The 25,931-nt window shown below is 48.5% G+C and overlaps 1 protein-coding gene across 8 annotated transcripts in view; it reads left to right on the forward strand.

Moving 5' to 3' along the window:
- The window catches only part of TMCO4 (transmembrane and coiled-coil domains 4), a 92,688-nt gene that overhangs the window by 12,724 nt on the left and 54,033 nt on the right, over positions 1–25,931 (forward strand). For 7 of the 8 annotated variants that reach the window (XM_082448921.1, XM_082448924.1, XM_082448922.1 and 4 more), the window contains 4 exons: positions 3,358–3,535; positions 10,895–11,069; positions 11,795–11,822; positions 20,764–20,896. In XM_082448921.1, coding sequence (XP_082305047.1) covers positions 3,366–3,535; positions 10,895–11,069; positions 11,795–11,822; positions 20,764–20,896 — 506 coding nt within the window. In that variant the 5' untranslated portion in view covers positions 3,358–3,365. The remainder of the gene's footprint in view (positions 1–3,357; positions 3,536–10,894; positions 11,070–11,794; positions 11,823–20,763; positions 20,897–25,931) is intronic. The other variant, XM_082448925.1, reaches the window with a different exon arrangement.

Consider the following 25,931-nt stretch of genomic DNA (forward strand, 5'->3'; position numbering starts at 1 on the left):
CCTCAAGAAGTTTATGTTCTACTTGTTTACACAAGTAAACAATATAATTTAAAAATGTATTATTTAAGACAGGAGTAAGTCTTATAGAAATAGAACAGGGTGCTAGGATAGAGAGGCATAGTAGCTTGGCCTGGGGAATCAGGGGAGGCCTCTCAGAGGAGGTGACATTCAGGCTAAGGCCAGAATGATGTGGAGGTCAAATGTAAAGTGTCCCAGGCTGGGGGGAATGGCAGGTGCATAGGCCCAGAGGGAGGATCAGCTTGCATATTTGAGGAGCAGAAAGACAGCCAGCGTGGCTACAGTGTAGTGAACAAGGCGGGTGTTGGGGGCATGAGCTGGAGTTTAGAGGCGGGCAGGGGCCAGATCAGGACTCTGTAGACTATCATGAAAGGATTGGTATTATCCTGGGGTGATGGGCAGCCTTCGGAGGCCTTTAAGCAGGCGAGTGACATGATTGGTACATAGGACAACAAGGCCACTCAGGCTACTGTGTAGAGAATGGATTATAGGACATCAGGAGAGTATTTTGTTGAATGAATGAATGAATGAATTTAGCCTGAGCCGAGCTCTTCGTGCACTCAGCACAACCCCCTCCCCCCGTGGTTAGAGACAGGCCAGCTCATGCTTCTCTGATTAGAAGGCTGTTTCTTCTTGAGCTGAGAACTAACATGGGGCTCCCCAAATACCAGCCCAATAAAATACCATCTTGGGTTCTTCTGGGTAATAAGGGCAATTACCCCAGCTGCCAAGTGGCACATGGAGTTGTTTAAAGGTAGTGGAAATTGCTAAGCCTGCTGACATCAAGGCCAGACGCTGCCCCCGGTGATGTCCTTAGTTCGTGGCTTGTCGCTGTCCTCTTTGTCCACCGACATGGTCTGCGCTGATTATCTGAGCCAGGGAAATCTGCCACAAACAGATCTCAAACTTGGGTTCCTGGAGCAACCATTGGAGGCCAGTCTTGCTGGGTGACATTGGGCATGGTCTTAACCTCTCTGGGCCTCAATTTCTCCATCTGAAACAAGGGAAGGAGAATCCCTGTGCGGGTGTAGAGGAGAGAACATGGGGTTTAGAACCAAAGTCTGGTTTGACTTTCATCACATACTTACTGTGTAACTCTGAGGAAATCGCTTGGCCTCTCTGAAGCTTATAGTTAAAGGAGAGAGTCATAATGCCTCACATCCTGCTTAACCTTACATGGTAGTTGTAAGAATTAAATGGATTTAAAGTGTTCTGTAAACTGTTACGTGCTGTCCAGATGTTGGTTTGTGGCTTTTAACTACCTCAGAGTTATTTTGAAAAACTGATGCAATATTAGTTGTGGACAAATTTTTAAATAATCCCTCCATGGAGGTGATACTTTGAGAACAAAAGATTTTATTGCTCAGCTGGATGAGAACGAATTTGTGGGCCAAAGTCAGTGTGGAGTATGGGTATTAGACTAGAAATCTCTTGGCGATAAGACGAGTGTTCGAAACAGAGATGGTGGCCAAGAGCTCTGGCTTTGGGCTCTGGTCTGCCATTTACTGGCATGTGACCCAGGCCCAGTTACTTCTTCTCTGAGGCTGTTCCCCCCCGGTTTGAAAACTAGATGCTATGGTATCAATAGTACCTGGCTCGTAGAGTTGGCTGGGACCGTGCATGTTAAAAACTGTAGCCCCAGGGCCTCGCATCCAGCAGTGGCTCAATAATGTTGCCTCTTACTGTTATTTATACACCTTTGCTGTGTGCCAGGTACTGTGCTACGCATCTTATTTATTTGTTTGTTGATTCTTTTATGTGTTTATTTCTTCATGGCCATGTCATTTCTTGCTTACACAGCTCTTCCAGACATGTACTATTACAGTCCATTTTTAGGCAAAGGAATCTCAGTGCAGAGAGGTTGAGTTGCCCAAGGTCCCACATCTATGAGTTGGAGGCACTTAGATTCACACCCTGTCTGTCTGGTCCTGAGCCTGCATTCATATCCACAGTGCCCTATGGTCACGGCTGGTACCCTTCCCAGTACCCGCTCCCAGGGCCCTTGGATGCCTGACTTGGCTTGGTTTGTCCCTTCCCCAATCCTCCCCACCCATCCCTTCCCTTCTTCCCCTTCTGCCCCTGGGAAGAAAAGAGAGACTAAAGGGAGGGACAGAGGAAGGGGAAGGAGACCTTGCTCCCTCCCTTCCTTCCTTTCACTGAAGTATAATATACATAGAGTACACAAATCTTAAGTGTACAGCTCAGTGAATTTTTAAAATATATTTATGCCCATGTAATCACCACCTGGGTCAAGATATAGAACATTTCCATCACCCAGAAGCCTTGCTGTCCCCCTTCTAAGCCAATATTCCCTCCCACTGGCAACCTCTCTTCTGACTCTTCTCACTATAGATTGGTTTGACCTATTATTCAAGTTCATATAAACGTAATCCTACAGTATATATTCTCTGGTGAATGACCATCTGCTTACCATTGAGATTCACTCATGTTGTTGTGGTGAGCCAAACTTCATTCTTTTCATTGCTGTGTAATATTCCATGGTATAAATCTGCATAGGTTGTCCATTCTGCTGTGGGTGAACGTGTGGGTTGTTTCATTTGGGACTATTATGAGTGAAGCTCCTATGAGCATTCATGTCTTTTGGGGGACATAAACCTTCATTTCTCAGGAGTGGAGTTGCTGGGGTGTAGGGAAGACACATGTTTAAATTTAGTGGATAAAGTCAAACCATTTTTCACGTGGTTGTACCAATTTACACTCCCACCAGCAGTGTATGAAAGTTCTATTTGCTCCTTATTCTCTTAGTATCGTAGGTCTTTTTAATTTTAACCTTTCTGATAGGTGAATGGTAGTATCTCATTGGAGTTTTAATTTCCATGTCTCAGATGGTTAATTTACACTCCCACCAGCAGTGTATGGAAGTTCTATTTGTCCCTTATCTTCGTCAGCACTTGGTATTGTCAGTCTTTTAATTTTAGCCATTCTGATGGGTGAGTAGCCGTGTCTCATTGGCGTTTTAATTTCTGTTTCTCTGATGCCCAGTGATGTTGAACACCTCTGCGTGTGCTTATTGGCCATTGGATATCTTCTGTGAAGTACCTATTCAAGTCTTTTGCCCATCTTAAATTTGCCTTGTTTCTTTTTCTTAGTGACTTGTAGGAGTTGTTTTGACACTATGGATACAAATCCTTTGTGATATACACATTGAAAATATCTCCCCCAGCCCCAGTCTCTTAAAGATGATGAATAGAAGTTTTTAATTTGAATGAAGGCGAATTTATTCACCTTTTCTTTTATGATGTGGTAGTTTTTGTGTCCCGTTTAAGGAAGCTTTGCCTACCTGCTGAAAGCATTTTTCACTGGGATTTCTCCCTGCAGGGCTGGAAATGGCCACAGGGGACAGGTCGAGCCGGGGGCTGCCCCAGGTGGCCGAGCCAGGTGTGGAAGGGGAGCCGCATCTGCCCACAGGCCGGGAGCTGACCGAGACCAACCGCTTTGCCTATGCCGCCCTCTGTGGCGTCTCCCTGTCCCAGCTCTTTCCAGAACCTGAGCAAAGGTGAGTGCTTTTATCTCACAGAGGGACGGTCATGCTTCTTCAGGGAGATGATTCTTGGCAGCCAAGCAGCCTGCCAGGTGTTACTGGACACTACAAAGAGGAGAAAGCCATTGTCCTTGCCTTCGAGGAGCTCACAACGTGGTAGGCGGCTAGGGCATCCCTCATTCAGTACCCACTTATTTATACCTTCACCAAGCATTTAAGGAGCACCTACAGGCATTTCACCAGGCACCGTCTGAAGTACATGGAAAGTGGACATGAGTAAGACAAACAAGGCCGACACTATCCCTGCCCTCAAGTAGGACACACCCTAATAGGGGGATAAGATATCTACATTCACTGAGCACCTACTATGTGCTGAGTGTAGTACAAGGCCCTGTGGAGAAAACAAAGAAAAGCAAGGCCTGGCTTCTGCCCTCCTGGTGCTTACAATCTGGTGGGGGGTGGGGTGGGCACCCAAATGAGTGATTTTAACAGTGGGCAAGTGGGCTGAGTGCCACGATGCGTATCAGGTTCAGTGACACTCAGTATATGGAGTCGGAATAGTAGAGTGGCTAAGAGCTTGGGCTTGGCCTTCAAGGCCTTCAAGGATTTTGCGGGGAGAGAGTTTGGAGACCGGAGGAGGGAGTTGTTTGGAGAAACCAGGACAGTGACCCAGAGCTGGAGGGACACAGGTGAGGCAGTTTTTCTCAGGGAGAATGCAGTTGACTTGGGGACAGCTTGGGTGCTGTGGATTGGGCAGAGGGAGGAGCTAACTTTGACCCCAAAGGTCCAGATGGGGAGGGGGGCCTGGGAGGACAGAAATATCATTCCTGAGACAGGGAGCGATGGGTTGGGGGCAGGAGATGGCAAGCAGTTTTTGCAGCTGCAGTGTTTTCAAGAAACGCAGCCCCCAACCCCAGCCATGGTCCCCATGAGTAAACTTCCCCGTGCCTTGGGTCTTAGCTGGGTTTTTGTTTGTTTTGCTTTTTTTCTTTGTCCCTCCCACTGGCCCGAACCTTGAGCGTTTTCATCTCCTTGGGGGTCACTTCCAGGAAGCCTTCCCAGACCGTCCTCACCCCCCCAGACAGGAAGCTTCTCCACCTGTCTGTCCAGTGACCTGTCACCACAGCCACCGTGCTGCACCGTAACTCTTCCCTGGAGGGCAGGAGCTGCCTCGTTCATCTCTGCGTTCCAGTGCCTGGCACACAGCTTGGTGCAACACATACCCTCGGTAAAGGTCTGTGAGAAGAAGGGATGGATAAATACTGACTTTCTTAGCACAGGAGACATTCCACGGGATTTGGACTTAGGTCTGGGTTCAAGTCCTGCCCCTGCCACTTTCCAGTTACATGTGGCCTTAGGCAGTTTATTTAACTTCCCTATGCATCAGTGTCTTCATCTGTAGAATAGGGCTAGTAATACCCACCTGCTGAGTGATTACAAGAATCAAATGAGATAATATAGTTAAAGCACATGGCATAGTGTTTGGCCCACAGTAGGTGCTCAATAAATGGCGGTGCTTGCTGAGTCTGTGACTTACTTTATTTGTCCAATTTCCTCATCTGTAAAATGAAGACAATCCTGGAACTTACCCCTACCAGTCAGGGTACTTTGGGCTGCAAGTAACAGTACACTGTACTAAAAGAGATTTAAATAATAAAAGTTAGAATGACCATCATCAAAAAATCTGGAAACAATAAATGCTGGAGAGGGTGTGGAGAAAAAGGAACCCTCCTGCACTGTCGGTGGGAATGTAAATTGATACAGCCACTATGGAGAACAGCACGGAAGTTCCTTAAAAAACTAAAAATAGAACTACCATATGACCCAGCAATCCCACTACTGGGCATATACCCTGAGAAAACCATAACTCAAAAAGATACATGTAGGGACTTCCCTGGCGGTGCAGTGGTTAAGAATCCGCCTGCCAATGCAGGGGACAACGGGTTCGAGCCCTGGTCCAGGAAGATCCCACATGCTGCGGAGCAACTAAGGCCGTGCGCCACAACTACTGAGCCTGCGCTCTAGAGCCCACGAGCCACAACTACTGGAACCGGCGCGCCTAGGGCCTGTGCTCCGCAACAAAGACAAGCTACCGCGATGAGAAGCCCGCACACCACAACGAAGAGCAGCCCCCACTTGCCACAGCTAGAGAAAGCCTGTGCGCAGCAATGCAGACCCAACACAGCCAAAAATAAATAAATAAATAAATTTATTAAAAAAAAAAAAAGATACATGTACCACAATATTCATTGCAGCACTATTTACAATACCCAGGACATGGAAGCAACCTAAATGTCCATCAACAGATGAATGGATAAAGAAGATGTGGCGCATTCATACAATGGAATATTACTCAGCCATAAAAAGGAATGAAATTGAGTTATTTGTAGTGAGGTGGATGGACCTAGAATCTGTCACACAGAGTAAAGTAAGTCAGAAAGAGAAAAACAAATACCGTATGCTAATGCATATATATGGAATTTTAAAAAGTGGTACTGATGAACCTAGTGGCAGGGCAGGAATAAAGAGGCAGACATAGAGAACAGACTAGAGGGCACAGGGTGGGAAGGAGAAGCTGGGATGAAGTGAGAGAGTAGCATTGACATATATACACTACCAAATGCATAATGGATGGCTAGTGGAAAGCTGCTGCATAGCACAAGGAGATCAACTCAAAGCTTTGTGATGACCTAGAGGGATGGGATAGGGAGGGTGGGAAGGAAGCTCAAGAGGGAAGGGATATGGGGATATATGTATACATATAACTGATTTACTTTGTTGTACAGCAGAAATTAGCACAACATTGTAAAGCATTTATACTCCAATAAAGATGTGAAAAAATTTTTTAAATTAAAAATATAAATAAATAAATAAACAATAAGAGATTTGTTTTTCTCACTTAACAAGAAATCAAAAGGAAGAGAGTTCCAGCATTGATACAGCACCTCAAAAAGCCTTTGGGTTGGCTTTTCTGCAGTTCTCTTAGCCTCCCCCTCCTGATCATAAAATGGCTGCTGCAGTGCCATACATCACACCATCACAGAACAAGACCCAAGGCAAGGAAGAGGAGGACAGGGATTCTCTTCAAGTCTCTCATCAGGGAGGAACTCTTTCGCGGGATACCCTGAGAAGGCTTCCCCTTTTGTGTCATTGGCTAGGTCTAGTCAAATGCCCTCGCCTCACCTGCAAGGGAGGCAGGGAAAAGATAAAGGCACTTGACATTCTCTGTCTCCGTCATGGGAGGGGGCTTCTACTGGGCAGGAAGAAGGGGCTGGGGAATCACTGCTGCTGAGAAACGGCCATCCATCAGAGAGGGTGGTCCTGAGGAAGGAACGTGTTGATGGCCCCTGCAGAGCCTGGCACAGAGCTACTGCCAAACAAACGTTGGATGTTCTCATTATTAATAATGAAACCACGTTCTCTATCTAGAGGTTAGTATATATCTCGTTGGATGTTCTGTTCCCAAGCAAGCCAGGGTCCCATCTCCTGCAAGGGTCCAACTCTCTCCCTGCTCTAGCCCATACCTGTGCCATACATGGGAAGCTCTATCTTTCCAGAAGCTTCTCAGATCTGATAAATCCTTACCTGATAAGCTGGTAGATAGGCGGGGGAAGAGTTTTGCATACTTTGTTCACATAAACAAATATTTATGAACCTGAACTGTGTGCCAGGCCTGTGCTGGGCACCGCCTGGGAGGGCACATGGAGAAGTTATTGTTCTGTGTCCCCCACAAAATCCAAGTATGGCCTTAAGCACATGTGGCTGAGCCGGAAGCATCTGCCTTGGGGGCACTTTCCTTCCTGAAAGTTACAATGCAGTATGCCACCTCTTTCCACTTGGTTGATCTCAGTCTTCAAAACACATTTTAAAACCAACCTCAATCTGGGTTGTAAATCCCAGATATGCTGTTGGTTTCAGTAATCTTTAGAAAACATTCTGTGTTAGTTTATGTCCACATGGGGCATAAAAGCAAGCCTTTAAGTTATTTATCTCTCTTCCATGCTGTAAGCGTCACAGACGCTGTTCCTTACAATGAACTCTGTTTATTAAACATGAAGATATTAATGGTGTAGAGCAGGAGTCAGTAAGCTTTGTCCGTGAAGTCTAGATCTTTCAGGCTTGCAAAACCCTGTGGTCTCTGTTGCAGTCACCCAGCTTTGCTGTTGCATGTAGGCTAAAAGCAGCCGGGAGACAGCATGTAAAGGAATGGGCGTGCTGTGTTCCAATAAAACTTAGTTTCAAAAAAAAAAGGGGGCTGCAGCCCCCTGGTGTAGTTTTCCAGTCCCTAGTGAATAGGAGGAGCTTTGGACTAGGAGTCGGGAACCTGGATTCCAGATGAGGCTTTGCCCTTTCCCAGCCAGGAGACCCTTGATATGGTGTTTAACCTCCACAGCCCAGGGGCTCCGTCTCAAGACACGGCAAGGATGAGAGGGGAGATGGATGCAGCAGCCTAGCCGGTGCCCAGCACTCGGTGGGTGCCAAGGAATGTGATTGCTGGAGAGGGACGATCTCTGCAGTGGTTAAGCATGGCCTCTGGAGTCAGAGAGAATCCTGGACCCTGGAGCTGTCACTTAACCTCTCTGGGGAATTCCCTGGCAGTCCAGTGGTTAGGGCTCCGCAATTGTACTGCTGAGTGACCCAAGATCCCACAAGCCATGTGGCACGGCCAAAAAAAACAAAACAAACAAACACCTTTCTGGTTCTGGGTGTCTTTATCTCTAGAATGGGGGTAAAAATAGTACCTCCCTCCCTCATGGGGCTGTAATGAGAAGTAAATGAGTCCGTGTGTATGAAGCACTAAGTACAGGGACTGACAGATAGTTGCTCTGTGATCACCATTTATTATCATTATTGCTATTGATTTTTATGTGCTTCAACTAGATCACCAGTCACGTTAGAAGCATTTACCAAGGCCCTGCCATTCTACAATGCTATTTCTTATTTAATAGATTGCTGTACTGACACTTTACATATATATTTATTAATTCATTTGTTCATTTAAAGAAACACCTATATAGGGCTTTATATGTGCCAGGTTTTGCTCTAAGCACATGACAAATGTTAACTTAGCTTTCAACAACCCTATGAAATAGGTTTCATCATTATCGCCACTGTTTTACAGATAAAGAAACAGAGGCACAGAGAGGCTAAGTAACTTGTCCAAGATCACACAGCTTGTGGCAGAGCTGGGATTTGAACTGGAGTTCGTGCTCTTTACCCCTCCACTCTTGTTATGAGATGCTTCTCTACATCCAGGACTTCCTTCATGGACACAGGGCCAGGCCATGCTGCTGCCCTCGGCACTACGTATATGTTTACCCCGAAGTAATGCTCAGTTCACTTAGTCATCCCTCCCCGCATATACACTCACACATCATCCCAGGGTAATCCCAGTAATTGTAGCGGGGTAGGTTACAATAATTGTTATAGCAGTAGCTAACGTTTATTGAGGGTTATCGTCTGCCAGGCACTATTATCATGTCATTTAATCTTTCCAGCCAATCTATGAGACAGGCCTTATTATCATCCTCATTTTACAACAGAGGAGAGTAAAACTAAGGTGAAGTAGGGCACGAAGCCAGTCACCGAGGGAGCCAGGACTCCCCCGAGGGGTCAGACATTAGAGCCCGACTCAACCCTCTTCTCCACTGCCTCTCTTGGTCACCTTGTAAATAAAATAGTGATGCCAACTAACATTAGTTGAGTATCTACTGCATGCCAAGCCCTGCTCGGGGTGCTTTATGTGTATCATCTCATTTAATCCTCAAACAATTTTATGAAGTTGGTTTCTTAGACCCATTTGCAGATAAGGAAACTGAGGCACAGAGAGGTCGAGTTACTCGCTCAGATGTCCTTCAGGAGTGAAGGACTTTCCTGGGACTTCCCTGGCGGTCCAGTGTTTAAGACTCCATGCTTCCACGGCAGGGGGCACAGGTTTGATCCCTGGTCAGGGAACTAAGATCCCACATGCCCCGTGGCATGGCCAAAAAAAAAAAAAAAAAGGAGTGAAGGACTTTCCCCCAGCTACTGAGAGGGCTTTCCAGCACAGCCTGGGCCTGCCTCAGCTGAAGAGAGCCACTTCACCCAAGGTTCTGCCGCCTTCCTGGGGCGGCCTTTGTCCGATGACTGTCTGAAATAAGGGTATAAAGGCCCAGCCCTGTTGCCCCACTAGGGGCAGTTCTCAAGGGTCACCCCATCTTCAGATCTCCCCGCAGGGTCAGCTGAGGCTTCTGTTGAGACTGGATCTCCCTGCCCAGTCCTGCATCCTCCCTGCGCATTCACAGACGTTGACCGCAACGGAATCCCCAATAATCATTTCAGAGCTGCTTCCCGGGGACCTGGACCAAAACAGTGGTAGGGCCAGGATTTGAACCCGAGTCCTGCACTGCTCCTGTCACAGGTCTGGCCTGCAGAGATCTCTCTACTTGGGCTTTGGCAGCAGCAGCTCTAAAGAATGGGTTGGGTGGGCTGCCTGGGATCCCCGGGAACCGGAGCCGAGTGGTGCAAGCGGGGAGCTTCCTGAGGTCGCCCTCTCTACCAGGGAGCTCTGCTTGTCTCTGGGAAGCCTTTTCTCTGCACTGGTCTAATCCCCTCTCATCTGCTTCCCCTGTTCCGCATCCCAGTGGTGGCTTGGAATCAAAGCCTGATGTGGACTCTTCTGGGGTCCCCAAGGTGCCATGTGTTTCCTGCAGCTCCTGGGGTCCCTTCTCTCCTGGAGCACCCCATCCATCCCCCACCCAGGGACCCCCGTGGGACTCAACTCAAATGACTGCTGTGGACAGAGCCCCCATGGTGGCGGTGGACACGGCTGGAGGACAGACTTCTCTGCACTTTATCCACTTCTACAGCAGCCAGTGTGTCTCCAGAAAGCATGTCCGTGGCCATTTCCAACAGCAGCCAATCTCCATGTGTGGGAACCTTTTCTGGTCACTGCCTCTCACCTCACAGGTGGATTTGGGGCTCCCTCTCTGGACTCTCTGGACTCATTGGGGCTTGATTCCTGCCTCTGACCTAGCATATCCCCCGGCACTGGATCAGTTAGTTCCGTCCAAGTCTCCACCCCGCTGTGAGCTTCTCATCCAAGGCCCATCTTGCTCATTTTTGATTCCACAGCCCCCAGGGCAGGCCGGCCTCAGGGCATATGGTCAGTAACTGCTCGTTACCCTCGTTCCTGTGGTTTATCAGCCCTGTGGTCAAAGTTTTGGTGGAGGAAGAAACTCAAGTCCACACACCTGAAATCAGGTTTTGGCTCTCTTCCGTATTCCATGGGCCACAGTTGCCGTGGTTTTTTTAAGTGCCAGGTCTTCACATCCCTGCACACACCTCATATCGTGAGATGCACGGTCCAGGATCTCAGCTGTGTCTGTCTTTCAGATCCTTCTGCACGGACTTTGTGGCCGGCCTGGTGAAGTGGCTGGACTTATCCGAAGCTGTCTTGCCAACCATGACTGCTTTTGCCAGCGGCCTGGGAGGCGAAGGAGCAGACATGTTTGCTCAGATTTTATTGAAGGACCCCATCTTGAAGGACGACCCACTGGTGATCACTCAGGTACACCCACCGCCCAGGTGGCGGCTGCCAGGGAAAGTAGAACAGATAATTTCCTCTCAAAGTCAGCCTGAATCTTGCTTCTAGTGGCGTGGGGGGAATTGGAAGATTAAATATTGCATCATAATTTCATATGATGATGACGATCATAGCTAATGTTGAATTATCATTATTGAATATTTACTATCGATTTATTACTTAAACAGTACTTGTTATATGCTAATACCTTACTAATATGAACTCATTTAATTCTCAAAGCAATTTTATTAGGTAGGTAGGATGATAAATGGAGGCACAGAGACTTTAGGTAACTTGTTCAAGGTCACACAGCTGATTTGAACCTTGGCAGTCTTACTCCAGAGCCCATGCTCCTGACTGCTAAGCTGTGGTGCCTCCTTTTGGAAGCAGCAACTTTGCTGTGTGCCCTTGGGCATGTCACTCATCTGCTCTGTGTGCATTTGAAGCAGGCAGAAGCTTGACACAGGCTATCGGTGGGTCAAGAGAGCAGATTTAAAACAGCCCTTCCCCTCCTTCATCTGACTCCCTGAAATTCTCACACATTTATTCAGTTATCTGCTTACTTGTTTGTCTGGCTCACCTCTCGAATGTAGGGCAGAGGTATTTTGTCTGCCTTGTTCTCCCACTTCTTAAGGGTCAATAAATATTTGTCAAATGAGCAGGCTGGTTACATATCAACCTATTGCTAATTCCTGTTACTCTTCCCTCAGGACCTTCTGAGCTTCTCACTCAAGGATGGTGAGTTGATTTCATAAGTTGTGGGGCACGTATCTGCACCTCAGCCAGCGAAGCCAGTGGTAGGTGTTGCCCCTGTGGTCCCGTCCCCAGTGGCCTTTTTGGCGCAAGAAAGGAAAGGGAAGCCAGTAGAGCTGCGGAGCCGGAAGCTCTCCATTCACGCCAAGCGCCGGGTGGTGCTTCTTAGCGGTTTTATTGATTCCGCAACGGTGCCCTGTGGTTCCACCTTCTGAGTAGCTCTGGAGTCTGGCTCCTGCCCTCTGAGGTCTGTTCTGCTGGCAAACAGGGAGAAGGAGCACGGAATTGAAAATGAAATCCCAACCACCTCTACACTGTGTAGTAAGGGAAGTCCCCCCCACTCCCCGCCGGAACCCTGGCTTGGCGGGGACGGGAGGGGTGAGAAGAGGAGGAAGAACAGAACTAGGCTAGGAACAGCAGAACAGCAGAAACAGCGTGTGCAGGAGCACCGGCTGGAAAGAACGCTCAGAGGAGGGTCACGGGGGCCGGGGCCGAGCGGGTTCTCCACCTACACGAGACCCCAGGCTGTTCCCGTGGAGTTTATAGTCTGAGAAGTGCAGCGCTAAGGCTCAAACCCCAATGTATATTTTTGGCCCTAGTCTAGCCGCACAGAATGCTTTCACTCCATATCTCAGAGCCAGATGGGAGCCCAAGGGTGATCTGGCCCAGCCCCTGCTTTCAGGCGGGCACCACCTGAAGTAACACTTCTCTTTTAGCCGGTGAGGCCACGTGGCTGAGTTGTGGTCTGAGGATGTGGTGGAGTTGGTCTGAAAATCCTCAGCTCTATCACTTTTTTCTTTTCCAAACAGAAGTAAGGGAAGAATAACAATATCCGATCGTCCTGGACGCTGTTGGAGTGAGGGGTGGGTTTGCGCGCAGGTCTGAGTCTCAGGTTGCTGGAGAGCAAGGCAGCCCATCAGCACACACACGCTCACGTGATAATCACGGTAACAGCAAAGCACCAGTTCTTGAGCGCTCGCTGGGCGCCCAGCCTGCTGCCAAGGGCTGTACAGGCACGGAGCCCTCTCGGCCCCCTGAGGGGCGCTGGAGGTCGTCGTTACCATTTTGCAGGTCAAGGTCATCTTGGATGAGACACCCATATTTCCAGGTGGAGAGGTTGAGGCCCAGAGAGGGGAAGGGGCTTTCCCGGAAGCACACAGTGGCAGAGGTGGCCTGGTGGTCAGAACCAAGTCTCCGGCCTCCAGGGCCAGCGCTCTGCCCCACCGCCTTGTCACGGGGGAGAAGAAGCTGCCCCAGCACGCCTGTGTCGGCCTCACTCTCTCCCTTTCCTCACCCGGTGAGCCACGTTCATCCTAGCCTGCTTCCTGCCCCCGCCTGCCAATCACAAGCCCTCCTGAGCTCCCAGGAGCAGCACCCAGGACACTTTAACTTACCCCCTTTGCTGTGGGTGACCTTGGCCTGGCTCTCACAGAATAATTGGAGTGGGTTTGAAACAGCCTGTCTAATGTCATCACCTGGTACTTCATTCCCTCCCAGGGGTGTTCTCGTAGGCAGCCTCTAAACCGGCATTGCCTTTGAAATGTCTCTTGAGAATAACCACCACTTATTAAGCACCTGTTAATGCTGGTCATGGTACCCGACCCCTGTCAAGCATTGTTTCACATCGTCCTCATAGCCATCCTTTCATGTAGACACTCCCACTTTCCAGACGAGCAAACTGAGGCCCAGAGAGGTGAAGTAACTGGCCTAAGCTGGTAAGTGGCAGAGCTGGACATTCTAAAACAAGTGCTATTAACAAAAACCTTAGCAGATTTTACCCACGGGGGTTGAGGAATGTGGCAGCATCCCCACGGGAATATAATAATACCTCGTATCTAAAGAATACCAGTCTCTGACAACACCTGAGGCGTGCCTTTGGTTTATCTCAAAGCCCCACCAGACGCCGGCATCTACAAACAGGAGCAGCTTCACTGGCACACCGGGACCCCAATGGGAGTGGGCGCTAGGGCTCAAAATTTCCCCAGAGGTCAGAGGTAGGTGGCCCCTCAAACCATCTAGACGACCCTCTCATCAGACACAGGCAGACCTCAGAGATATTGCGGGTTCAGTTCCAGACCACCGCAGTAAAGCAAGTCACGTGAATATTTTTGGTTTCTCAGTGCATATAAAAGTTATATTTACACTATACTGTAGTCTCTTAAGTGTACAGTAACACTGTATCTAAAAAAACAATGGACATACCTTAATTTAAAAATGCTGTTGGAAAAATGGCACTGATAGACTTGCTGGATGCAGAGTTGCCACAGACCTTCAATTTGTTAAAAACAAAAAAACAAAAAAAAATGCAATATCTGCGAAGCACAGTCAAGGCAAAGAGCAGTAAAACGAGGTCTGTCTGTAGATGAGAAAAGGAGGCCTGGAGTGGGAGTGGCTACAGTTGTCATGTCCAACTCTATCCTTATTAATGAAGAACCAGGGACCAAGAACTGGGTGCATCTGGGGATCAGGCTGCCTGGTGTTAAGATTCAAGCTCTACCTTGGCAAGGTCCTGAATGTCTCTGTGCCTCGGTTTTCTCAGGTGTTAAATGGGAACAAACAGTACTTTTTACCTTATGGGGCAGTGGTGAGGATTAAATGAAATAACCCAGGTAAAGTGCTCAGAGCAGAGCTGGCATGCAGGAAGCAGGCCATGAGTGCCACTGGGGCATGGTGGTGGTGGTGAAATGGGAAAGCCCTGGGAACCAGAAAACCTGGACTCTCATCCTGTCTCTGAGACTCTCATTGTGTGACCTTGATCAAGTCACTTAACTTCTCTGAACTTCAGTTTCAAATACAAATGAGAGGCAAGAGCCAGAAGCTACTTCAGAGCAAAACAAAACTGTCTTTGGTCCTAAGAACACAGTCAAGGATCTTGTAAGGAGAAGGTCAGTGTCATAGTTGGGCCAGTTGTTCAAGGCCTTTCCCGTAAGCTCCATGAGAGTAGGGCCCTTGTCTGGCTTGTTCACCATCATATCCCAGTGTCTGCAACACTGATGGACACGTGGTGGGCATTTAGTACTTGTTGGGTGGATGGATGGATGGATGAAGGGATGGAGGAATGGATGAAGGGATGGAGGAACAGATGGATAAATGGATAGAAGGTTGGATGGATAGAAAGAAGGATGGATGTCCCTTCCTCAGAGCACAAGCTTAGATACTAACAAGGTGGTTTGTCTGAACTTGAGGGTTAAAACATCTTTTTTCTACAGAGACTGATGGGGTAGGACACACAGCACAGAAGAAGACTCTCTGTGCTACTGCATTTCTCTCTGGGTGTGAGACAGGGTGATTAATCATGGAATCAGCCCAAGAAATCAACACAAAAAGCCGCACGTCTCTGAACTTCCTGGAAGGTTGACCCTTACTGACAATATTGGGATCTTAGTCACAAAACGATGCCATCTTGGCAGCTGGGTGGAATTTTTTGTGCATGCCAATCATTTTCTTCTCCTCATCCAGTAACAACCCGTGAAGCTTCTTGCCCACACAACTGGGAAAAATAAGCCTTTTATATGTTGAAGGTTAAACTAAATCTGAGCCAACTCTAGACTGGGTTTCACAACTGTGGCACTGTTGACATTTGGGACTGGATAATTCTTTGTTATGGGACCACCCTGTGCCATGTAGGAGATTTAGCCGAATCCCTGGCTTCTACTCACTAGATGCCAGTAGCACTTCCTGAGTTGTGATAACCAGAAATGTCTCCATACTTTGCCAGATATCCTCGGGGGGCAAGAACATCCCTGGTTGAGCACCATGGATTCAGGACCCAAAATTTGGCCGTCTCAGGTGGGGCTGGTTTCTTTGCAGTTGGTAATCTTTATAAGTTACCTAGTTGCTCTCCTAGGTCCTGTACACAGATGGTGAATTATTGCATCGTATATAATCCTCAAATCAACTGCTGGAGTAGATACTGTTATCCCCACTGATAGGAAATTTGGCTCAGGAGGTTAAGTAACCCGAGGTGGCATTTCAAAGTAAGTTTCAAATTCCATTTAAGGCAGTGAGTCTCATGGTGAACGTGCGCAGGAGACTTAAGCTGAAGCATGGTCTTGCCCTCTGTACTCTGAATCCAAAGATAACATTGACTCCAGGCCATGGAACCCGACGACATGCAGCCGCATGAGACCTAACAACCTTCACCGCAAACTTGGCTCTGCTTTCTGACCTGGTCTTTTTTACTGAGTTGCAAACCCTACCTCCCCAGTGAATCAGAAAGGTCTGAGAGGTTGGCCGTTGGTCGTGGTGGAACGCGTTGTCAGCTGGTGGCTACGTTCTTCATCAGGAACCTCAAGATTCGTAAAGCTTGCTATCAGTATTGAAACTGGCTGGTTCATCCATTCAGCAAATAAGAACGGAGCCCCCACTGTGTGTGCCGGGCCGTCTGCTAGGTGCTGGGAGTAGTTCTAACCAGGGCCGATGCTCATTGAGTGCCTACTGTGTGCAGGCCCCGAGAAAAATGCTTTACAACTTGTTTACACCCCTCAACAGCCCTGGGAGGTAGATGCTATTCCTGTCCCTCATTTTACAAAAGAGGCAGCTGCGGCCCAGAAAGTGAAATCACCTGCCCGAGGTCACACAGCAAGGATTCGAACCCAGGCAGTGTGGTTCCAGAGTCCATGCTTAACTGCTGTTCTGCTTCCTACATGGAGATAAAATGATAAAATCCTCATCCTTACAGCTGACTTTAAGGGGATTTGATGAGGCCAGAATGAAGAGTGGGCACCCCATGTGGTAGAGGCCAGAGGAGCGGCCAATCTTGCCAGCAGCTGAGAGGGTGGAGCTGGAGGAGGGCCTCAGATGGGCCCCCTTTGCTCCCGTGACCACTGGCCTTGAAGTAAGCTTGTTGTCACGTTGGACGCCCTTAATTGTCCCCCCAAAATGAGCCGTGAAGAGAAAAGGCAGGAGTCATACCCGAAACCATCTGAGTTCAAGTCCTGCCCTGAGACAGGGTGCATCTTAGAAGTCCTGTCCCTTGGGACTTCCCTGGTGGCGCAGCGGTTAAGAATCCAACTGCCATTGCAGGGGACACGGGTTTTATCCCTGGTCCAGGAAGATCCCACAGGCCACAGAGCGACTAAGCTCTTGCACTACAACTACTGAGCCTGCGCTCTAGAGCCCGCAAGCCACAACTACTGAGCCCACGTGCCACAACTACTGAAGCCCGCACGCCTAGAGCCTGTGCTCCGAAACAAGAGAAGCCACCGCAATGAGAAGTATGCACATTGCAACAAAGAGTAGCCCCCGCTCGCCACAACTAGAGAAAGCCCGTGCGCAGCAATGAGGACCCAATGCAGCCAAAAATAAATTAATTAATTAAATTTAAAAAGAAAAAAAAAGTCCCGCCCCTCCAGCCACGCTCTGCCCACCAAAGTGAAGACCCTGGGCAGACTTTTAAGTCAGCCCAGTGCCCAGCGGGGCAATGGGGGGAGGAGCGTGGGACTAGAGTAAGGTGTGGTTTCCTTTATATGAAAAAAAAATTCATTGAGGGTGAAATTGGGTATAAATATTCTAAATGTTACATAAAATGTACAATTAGAAAAGTTGGGGGACTTCCCTTGTTGTTCAGTGGTTAGGACTCGGCACTTTCACTGCCAGGTCCCGGGTTCAGTCCCTGGTCGGGGAACTAAGATCCCACAAGGCACGCAGCACGGCCAAAAAAGAAAGTTGGTCCATCGAGGGATGGCAGTGCAGTAGGCTGGGTAATCAGTTGAATGAACATGGCCTGAGAGTGTCCTCAGACCGCAGGGAAAGGCGAGACGAAGGTTCCCCGTGCTGACACAGCAGCAGCAGCTCACAGCCTCACCCCAGCAGCCCTGGCTTCTTAGCATCTAAGGATAGAGGAAATTTGACAATTTACCATGAAAAGAGTACTATTAGCCACCCTTTCTTGATCACTTACTGCATCCCAGGTGCTGGCCAGACTCATCACATGCATCTTCTCCCTGCATCTCAACATACGCCAGATTAAAAGGGTATTCTTGCCCCCATTGTACAGATGAGGAAACTGAGGCTCAGAGAGGTAAAGAAACTTGCCTGAAGCCATTCAGCTAGTAGGTAGTCAGATGAAAATTCAAACCCCAGTCTGTGTCGCAACAAAGGCTGAAGTTTCTGGCCCATGGCCTAGGGCTATGCCTGGGATTGTGGGTGCACCCCACATATCCCATGCACCCAGAAGATAGGATTCACAGCTGACCACATGGGATTGACCTGGAATCCCAAAACTCACTCGAGTAGATTTGCCTTATTCTATTTTTTTTTTTTTTTTTTTTGGCTGCACCACTCAGCTTGTGGGATTTTAGTTCCCCGACCAGTGATCGAACCTGGGCCCTCCACAAGGAGAGCTCGGAGTCCTAACCACTGGACCTCCAGGGAATTCCCTCAAGTAGATTTGCCTTTAAAAGGCAGCCACAGTGAAATGAACAGAAACTTTGGCATCCTGGGTTTTAAGCCAAATTCCACGGCTCTCTCAGCTGTGTGATTTAGAACAGCGGTCCCCAACCTTTCTGGCACCCGGGACCGGTTTCGTGGAAGACAGTTTTTCCACGGACTCGGGTCGGGGAGATGGTTCAGGTGGTAATGCTAACGATGGGGAGTGGTGGGGAGCAGCGGATGCCCGCCGCTCACCTCCTGCTGTGCAGCCCGGTTCCTAACAGGCCGCGGACCGGTACCGGTCTGTGGACTGGGGGTTGGGGACCCCTGATTTAGGAAGTTTCTTAGCCTTTCTGCACCCATTCTTCCCTCTTGTGCAAAATGAGGCATCATAATACCAGCTTCCCAGGACCACTGGGAAGATTAGCAATCAGGAATGGAAGCTTCTTGAGTGGTGCCCGGCTATCTGTTAGGAGCACCGTGGGTGCTGGTTTCCTTCCCTGCAGAGGTAGCAGGAGGAGGAGTCATCTTGATTACACCACCTCCTCCAGGCATGAATGCACCCAGACCTTCTCAGATCAGGAGCTTGCTAGTTAGAACAACAAGTGCAAAGGCCCTGGGGCAGGAATGAGCTTGGCTTCTTGGTGGGACAAATACTGGTGGAAACAGGGACCAGTAGAAAGTGAGGTGGTAGAGAGTGGCAGGAAGGGGTTAGAACATGTACAGTCTTGCAGACCATGGGAAGAAATGTGGATTTTATTCTAAGTGCATTGGGGAGTTTTAAGTTGGGGAAGAGAACCCCAATCAGATTTATGACTTCATCCTTCAAGCTGCTGTGTGGCAAATAGAGTGTGGGGCAAGAGGAACCAGGGCAATGGCTGGTCCTTGAAGAGCGATGGCAGTCACAGTGGCCGTGCAGCAGAGATGGGGAGCCGTGGTCAGACTCAAGATACATTTTGGAGGTGCAGCTGTCAACATTAGCTGGTAGATTGGATGTCTGAGGAGGGGCAACAAGAAAAATCAAGAACGATGCCCAGGCTTTTGGCCTGAACCCCAAGTTGGGCTTTTTATTGAGACAGGATGGATTGGCCCTTGAGGAGTGAGTTGGCTACCCGGCAAGTTGTCCTGGGTAGCCCAGGACTCCTGCCCCTCCTCCACCACTCACCACCTGCCTTAAATAGAACCTCAGCTCCAAGTCCAGCAGCCTGGCTGTCAAGGTCCTTGAAATGACCCTTACACGAGGCTGACATTCCAGAGTCCCGTGCCCGAGAATACCTTGGGAGGTTTTAATCACCTGTGCACCTGGCAGTCTATATTCCAGAAACTGAATCACGGCAGCCTTGACCAATGGAGTATGAATTAGTAGCTGATAATAACTGCCATTAGTTAATCACCATGGCCAAGGCTTGTTAATTTCCACAGGTCGATTACGGCCTACGTGCAATAGTCTGTGATCCTAGGAGGGAGCAGGGAGCTCCTTTATTCGTGGAACTTTAGCTGATCAGTAACCCCAAGACATGGCCTGTGGTGTCTATTTCCCGACGCACAGACAGGTCCTCATCCAGGGAGGCGGCCGAGGGCAGCTGGGCAAGTGCTGCCAGACCACGGCTCGCTCTAAGGACCCTAGTTTGAGGAAGGAACTGGTTTATTTTGCAGAAGCTGAGGTCATCGTAGCTACTACGACCTTAGTATAAAATTACCGTGCAGCACTGCAGACACCCAGCAGAGGAGGCTGGTTCTGCAACATTCATTAAGGACCCGTCATGGACCCAGAGTCCTCTCCTCAAAACTTTGTGAGATAACTTACTATTTCCACTTCCACCTGAGCGAGGATGAGCTTTGCCCAAGGTTAGACACACAAATAGTATCCGTACCCAGGTCTGTCAGGTCATTAATTGAACATTTATTCTTTGTGCCGAGCGCTCTCCTAAGGACTGGAGATAAAGCAGTGTAGAGTTTATACTTACAAAGTTTATACTTCACGGGGAGAGACAAACGAAAGTAAACGGATATGATGTCAGAGCAGGGCAAGCTCTGTGTGGAACAAAACGCAGGGTAAAGGGGTAGAGTAATGGGGGCCGGGGGTCAGGAAGGCATCTCTGGGCAGGAGGTGTCTGAACAGAGACTTGAATGAGGAGGAGGAGCCTCACAAGAAGATCTGGGGAATGAGCCTTCCCGTTGGTGGAGACAACACAAGTGCAAAGGCTCCACAGCAGGAACATTCTAGAAGGTGAGGCCGTGGAGTTGGCCAGAGGCCTTTTAGGTCATGATGGAGTTGGATTTGCTTCTGATCGTGATATCGCATCCTTAACAGCTTTGGGATGTGCAAATTTGATCTTTGCTAATTTGGTGAAAAACGCCACCTTTCTTCCGATCCATATGGGTAATAGTTGCACACTGTTCTGCCCCAGAAGCTGTTTTCTTGTTCAGCTGACTGGTTCTCGGGGCTGTGTGCTTAGGATGTATCTGAGGTTTGGGTTTCATCCATTGAGCTGCTGTTAACATCTCTGTGCTTAGAAGCTGAACTGACCCCGTGCTCTTTCTCTCTTTCCAGGGCGCTATGATGCTCGGGCCCGAGTTCTCATCTGCCATGTGACCTCCCTCCTCCGAGTGCCCTTGGAGGAGCTGGACCTCCTCGAAGAGATGTTCCTCGAGAGCCTGAAGGAAACCAAAGAGGAGGAATCTGAGTAAGTGTGCCCTGCGACCCTGGCCCCCCTGTCAGGAATCAAGGACTTCCACTCTTCAGATAACAGCATCCTGTGTGTCCCCTCCCCCCATTAAGAGATGGTGCACTGAGGTGGGAAGAGCACTGGACAGAGAGTCCCAGTGCAGCCCTGACTCGCTGTGTGGCCTTATCAAGTCACTTCTCCTCTCTGGGCCTCCATCCTCATTTGTAGGAAGGGGGGATTGAATGGATGAATGCTAAGGGCCATGAGTTTGTGACTTCAACATTCTGTGGCCCCAACACCCCACTCCCCCTCAGCTCTTGTGACACCTTGTCTGTGGGCCAGAGTGGCCTGGGTTCACATCCCACCTCTGACACCTATTTGCTTTTTGACCTTGGGTGGGTGCCCCCCACCCCCACCCCACCACCCCCACCCCCACCCCCGTTCTCTAAGCCATAATATTCTTATCTGTAAAATAGGAATAAGAATAGCATCCTCCTAGGGTCATTGTGGAAAACAAATGCAATTGTATTATCAAGTGCTCAGCCCAGGGCTGGCATGTAGCAAGGGCTCAGTAAGTATGAGTCCTTCCCTTCCCCCACATGCCCCCATACCTGCCAGCTGTCGAGAGGCTTTGCTATCTGTGTATGGTCAGGTGTGTGTCGAGGGAAATTTTCCTGGTAACTTGGCCAGAGCTCAGCTCTTTGCAGAACACCTTACACAGCATCTAATCCCAGGGTAATAAATCAGTCCCAGTCACAGCCTAATTGCGGGCTCCTTGCACCGGGCACATCTCCCAGCCTTGGGTTTTGTTCGGCCATGAAGGCTTTCTTTGAGCAGCCAGGCTGTGCCAGTTCAGCCCAGCTGGGAATTTAGCTTTGAAGCCAAGTTCAGAACTGGAGCCGCCCTCCCGCCAGGGTTTGTAGGGCAAAGGGAGGGGGTTGTTTCCTTGAGAAAGGAGGAAACTTGGTCTGTTGAAATAACCTGAAAATAGACTTGTTTTGACTCCCAGAGCTGTGTCAATAAAGAAACACCTGGATCCGGGCCAACACCTGGATCCCTCAAGTATGCCTTGAAATGAAGGAAACTCTTAAGTATTGTTTGGAAATCTATTGTCAGAAAGAAACACATTACCCAGAGGGTCTGTTCTGATAATACCAGTAGTGCCAGCTCAGGGAATGTGTAGAACAGAGCCCAGCTCTGCCACTTACCAGCCGTGTGATCCTGGGCAAGTTATTTAACTTCTCTGGGCCTCGGTTTCCCCAGCTGCAAATGGGGATAATAATAGCACCCTCTTCATAGGGTTCTTGTGGGGCTCAAATGAGTTTGTACACGTAAAGCGCTTCGAGCAGGCCTTGCACAGAGTTACTAGTTGATAAATATCAACATTTGCTATAGTGCTGTTATTACTACGTGGGCCATTTCCTCAGAAAAATACTCCACAGGTGTCATTTTTTAACTCAATTTTAGGGACTTTGGCAACCTCTCAGATTCTATCTATGGTCTCTGGAAGGGTCTGAGACGCAGGGAAAGCATAGGAACTGGTCAGCCAAGGGACCTGGTTCTCTGTTTGATTCTGCTGCTAAGTCCCTGTGTGGCCCTGGGCACGTTGCTTTCCCTCTCCGGGCACCAGCACCAGTTTTTTCAGCTGTACAAGTAGAGTATCGAATTGTATGTAGGTTTCTTTTAACTCTAAGGTTTTGTGTTTCTGCAAGGTGAGCTTCTCACTCAGCACCCCAAGGCGATCCTTTGCAACTGGAGTTCAGGGTGTGATGTACCACCTTTCTGTTCTTGGGTCTCCAGCCGAGCCCTGAGGCCATCCAAGCTTCCCCTACTTTTTTGGTGACTTCACTTCTCTGTGCCTCAGTTTCTTCATCTCTAGCACAGGGATAGTGGTAGTATCTCCATCGTAGGGCTGTCGAGAGGGTTAAATTAATTAATACATATCAAAAGCTTGGAACAGCACCTGACACATAGTAAATGTTAGCAAATGCAGTGCTGGAGGTTGATACTGATCCCATCATATTAACATGGTCTACATCTAACCTTTATTGAGTGCTCTCTAGATGCAGGTACAAGATACCATCTCATTGGGTTCTCATTACAATCCCCTGAGGCTTTTGCAGAGGAAGAAACAGAATGTCAGAAGGGTGACGTAGCTCACCCAAGGCCACCCAGCTGGTCAGTGGCACCATCTGATTCAACCTCCTTATCCAGTCTGAACATTGCTTACTGCATCCCTCAAGGCATGGTTGAGAATCTGAGGTTTCATCCTTAATTCTGATGAAGGCAGTGAAGATAATTCTTTTATGGGGCTTTCTGAGCTTTTACTAGGAATGTGTCTCTAGACTCCCCAGAGATAAGCACTCCCTCGCTATCTACTGGAGAAGGTGATTTAAAAAAAAGAAAAGGATGGTGGTGAAGGCAGTAAAGGTAAGGAACACCCTCTCATGGGAGATAAGGTGGCAGTGAGGGAAATTTCTTTGTGGACCCATGAGATAAGCAGTGTGGGTGTCTTTGCTCTTCACAAGGTATCTGTGACTTCAGCCTGGGATTTGGCCCAAATCTTCATTTTGGCTTCAGCCTCTGTCTTTGGGAAGCTGACATAGAATGTCAGCTCAAGGTCACTTCTGGCATCCCAGGTCATGAGTGTGGCCAGAGGCTATGTGATGACAGAGATTGCCATGGTGCCTAGCCAGCAGGCAAAGTCAGTAATAGGAACAGGGCTTCATTTGGATTTAGTGTCGTGCTCTGAATTCTCACTTCCCAGTATAGGAAGCATCATAGATGTAACTCAGAGCCAGCCTCTCCTCTTGTGCTTTACAGGTTGAAATTCAGACAGCTGAAGTTATTGCAGGAGTGAAATGCTGTGATAATTAATGATTAATGAGAAAGCTATTCATTTTATGTACAAAACAGTTACTAAGAGCATTCAAGTACTTAAATAAGGAAATCGATTGGCAGTTAAGGTGTACATTAAGAGAGAGTGCCTTAGCTAAATAACTTTTAGGGAAAATATTATATTCTTTTTGATTCAGCAAGGGTTTATAAACATTCAAATAATAATACAAAGCAGGGACTTCCCTGGTGGCGCAGTGGTTAAGAATCCACCCGCCAATGCAGGGGACACGGGTTCGCAGCCCTGGTCCAGGAAGATCCCACATGCTGCAGATCAACTAAGCCCATGCGCCACAACTACTGAGCCTGTGCTCTAGAGCCCGCAGGCCACAACTACTGAGCCCACGTGCCACAGCTACTGAAGCCCGCGTGCCTAGAGCACGTGCTCCGCAACAAGAGACGCCACCTCTATGAGAAGCCCACACACCACAACAAAGAGTAGTCCCCGCCCGCCGCAACTAGAGAAAGCCCGCGTGCAGCAACGAAGACCCAACACAGCCAAAAAAAAATTTTTTTAATAATAATAATAATACAAAGCAGAATACTAGAGATTAGAGTATATCATCAATCCAATCTTTATAAAATTGATCTGATATACTAGCATTTATACATTTAAATAAAACAGCTTCAAGAACAATATTTACTCTTTAGTTATTTTATTCCCTTTAGGCTATGAGTTTCCCCCTCCATAAACTCAGCTAAAAGTGATGACTGTCTAGTATCCCAGATGTGCAGGTGTCACTGCAGGAACAATCTAGAAGCAGACAGTGCTAAGAAATGTCAAGGGCACCCACTCAAGAATTTGACTATGTTCTTAATAATAAATCTGTACTAATCACGAAAATGTTGTAACATCCTAGATTTGTTCTACTATCCCAGAAATTTCATTCTTGATGGTGATTGGCCTACACTCTGGCTAAATATTTTATTTAGCCAAAATGTATGTGCCCTCTGGTTTTCATAGAAACGGACAGTGAGTGGGCGAATAGATCCCTCCAGCAAGATGTTCACGTCCAATTCTTGCTGGAATGAGTAGGTTCTTTTCAAAAAACGTCTTCTGAGCCCCATCCAGGTGCCAATCCCAGGGCCAGCTGCTGAGGGTGGAACGCAGGAAAGGCTTTATCTGTGTCCCGAAGGTTCAGCCCTGCGATTCTCAAACTTGAGATAACTGGAGAGCTTGTTACAGGTGGTTTCCTCACCCAGGAAGTAGTGCTTTTAACAGCTACCCCCTGGGGATTCTGATGCAGTTGATCCAAAGCCCACCCTTTGAAAATCAATGGTCTAGAATTCCAGGCTAATACAGTACAGAGGGTTAGGGAGGCCTGGAGTCGGAGCATGTAGGCAACCCTGAGGCTCAGGCAGGCGAGGAGGTGACTCTGGAACGATGAGTAATGTTTAGCCAGACAAAGGAAGGTGAGAAGGTCCTTGGCCGCCGAGGGCCAGCAGGAACACAGGACTGAGGCGTGGGCAGTGTGCCTGCAGGCAGTTCAGTGTTTCTGGAGGGTAGAGTGTAAGTTAGGAATTGATGAACGATGAGGCTGTGAAGAAGGCAGGGACCAGGTCACGGGGGGGCCTGAGTGTCCTGCTGGAGAGGTGACTCTATCCTCAAGGCAGAGGGAGGACCAGAAGGGAGGGAGAAAGGGGGGCAGACAGTTGTGATTGTACTTTCCTGCTTGACGTTGGTCACATGGTGGTGCTCTCATCACCCTCCCATTTCCAGTCCCTAAGTGAGAAAATTGAGGCTCAGAAAAATCAGGGGAGCCAGCGAGATCATGGCAGAGCTGGGCTCAAAGACCTCACCCCAGATTTGCAGACTATTTCCCAGGCAGTGTTTGTTGAACAAGATGCTGCTGGTTCACAGAGCAAGCTGCTCGTAGCCCCTGTGTGTTCCTCTTGTACGCCCTCAGCAGCTGGAATTTCTCCTCAGGCCTTGAACTCTGCCGAAAGCAACTAATGTCCACCCTTCCTGTTTGCCCCGATTGGTACTAGCAATTAAGGGCCAAAGTATGTCTCCAGCCTGTGTTATGGAGGAAATTATCATAACCACGGAAGGAATGATGGTAGCAATAAACATATTGAACGATTACAGTATGCCAGTCACCGTAGGTTTAGCCCTCCTAATACCCCTGGGAATTCAGCGCTATTATTATTCCCACTT

The sequence above is a fragment of the Balaenoptera physalus genome, assembly GCF_965194825.1.
Source record: "Balaenoptera physalus genome assembly, chromosome: 1".
In the NCBI taxonomy this organism is placed as follows: Eukaryota; Metazoa; Chordata; class Mammalia; order Artiodactyla; family Balaenopteridae; genus Balaenoptera; species Balaenoptera physalus.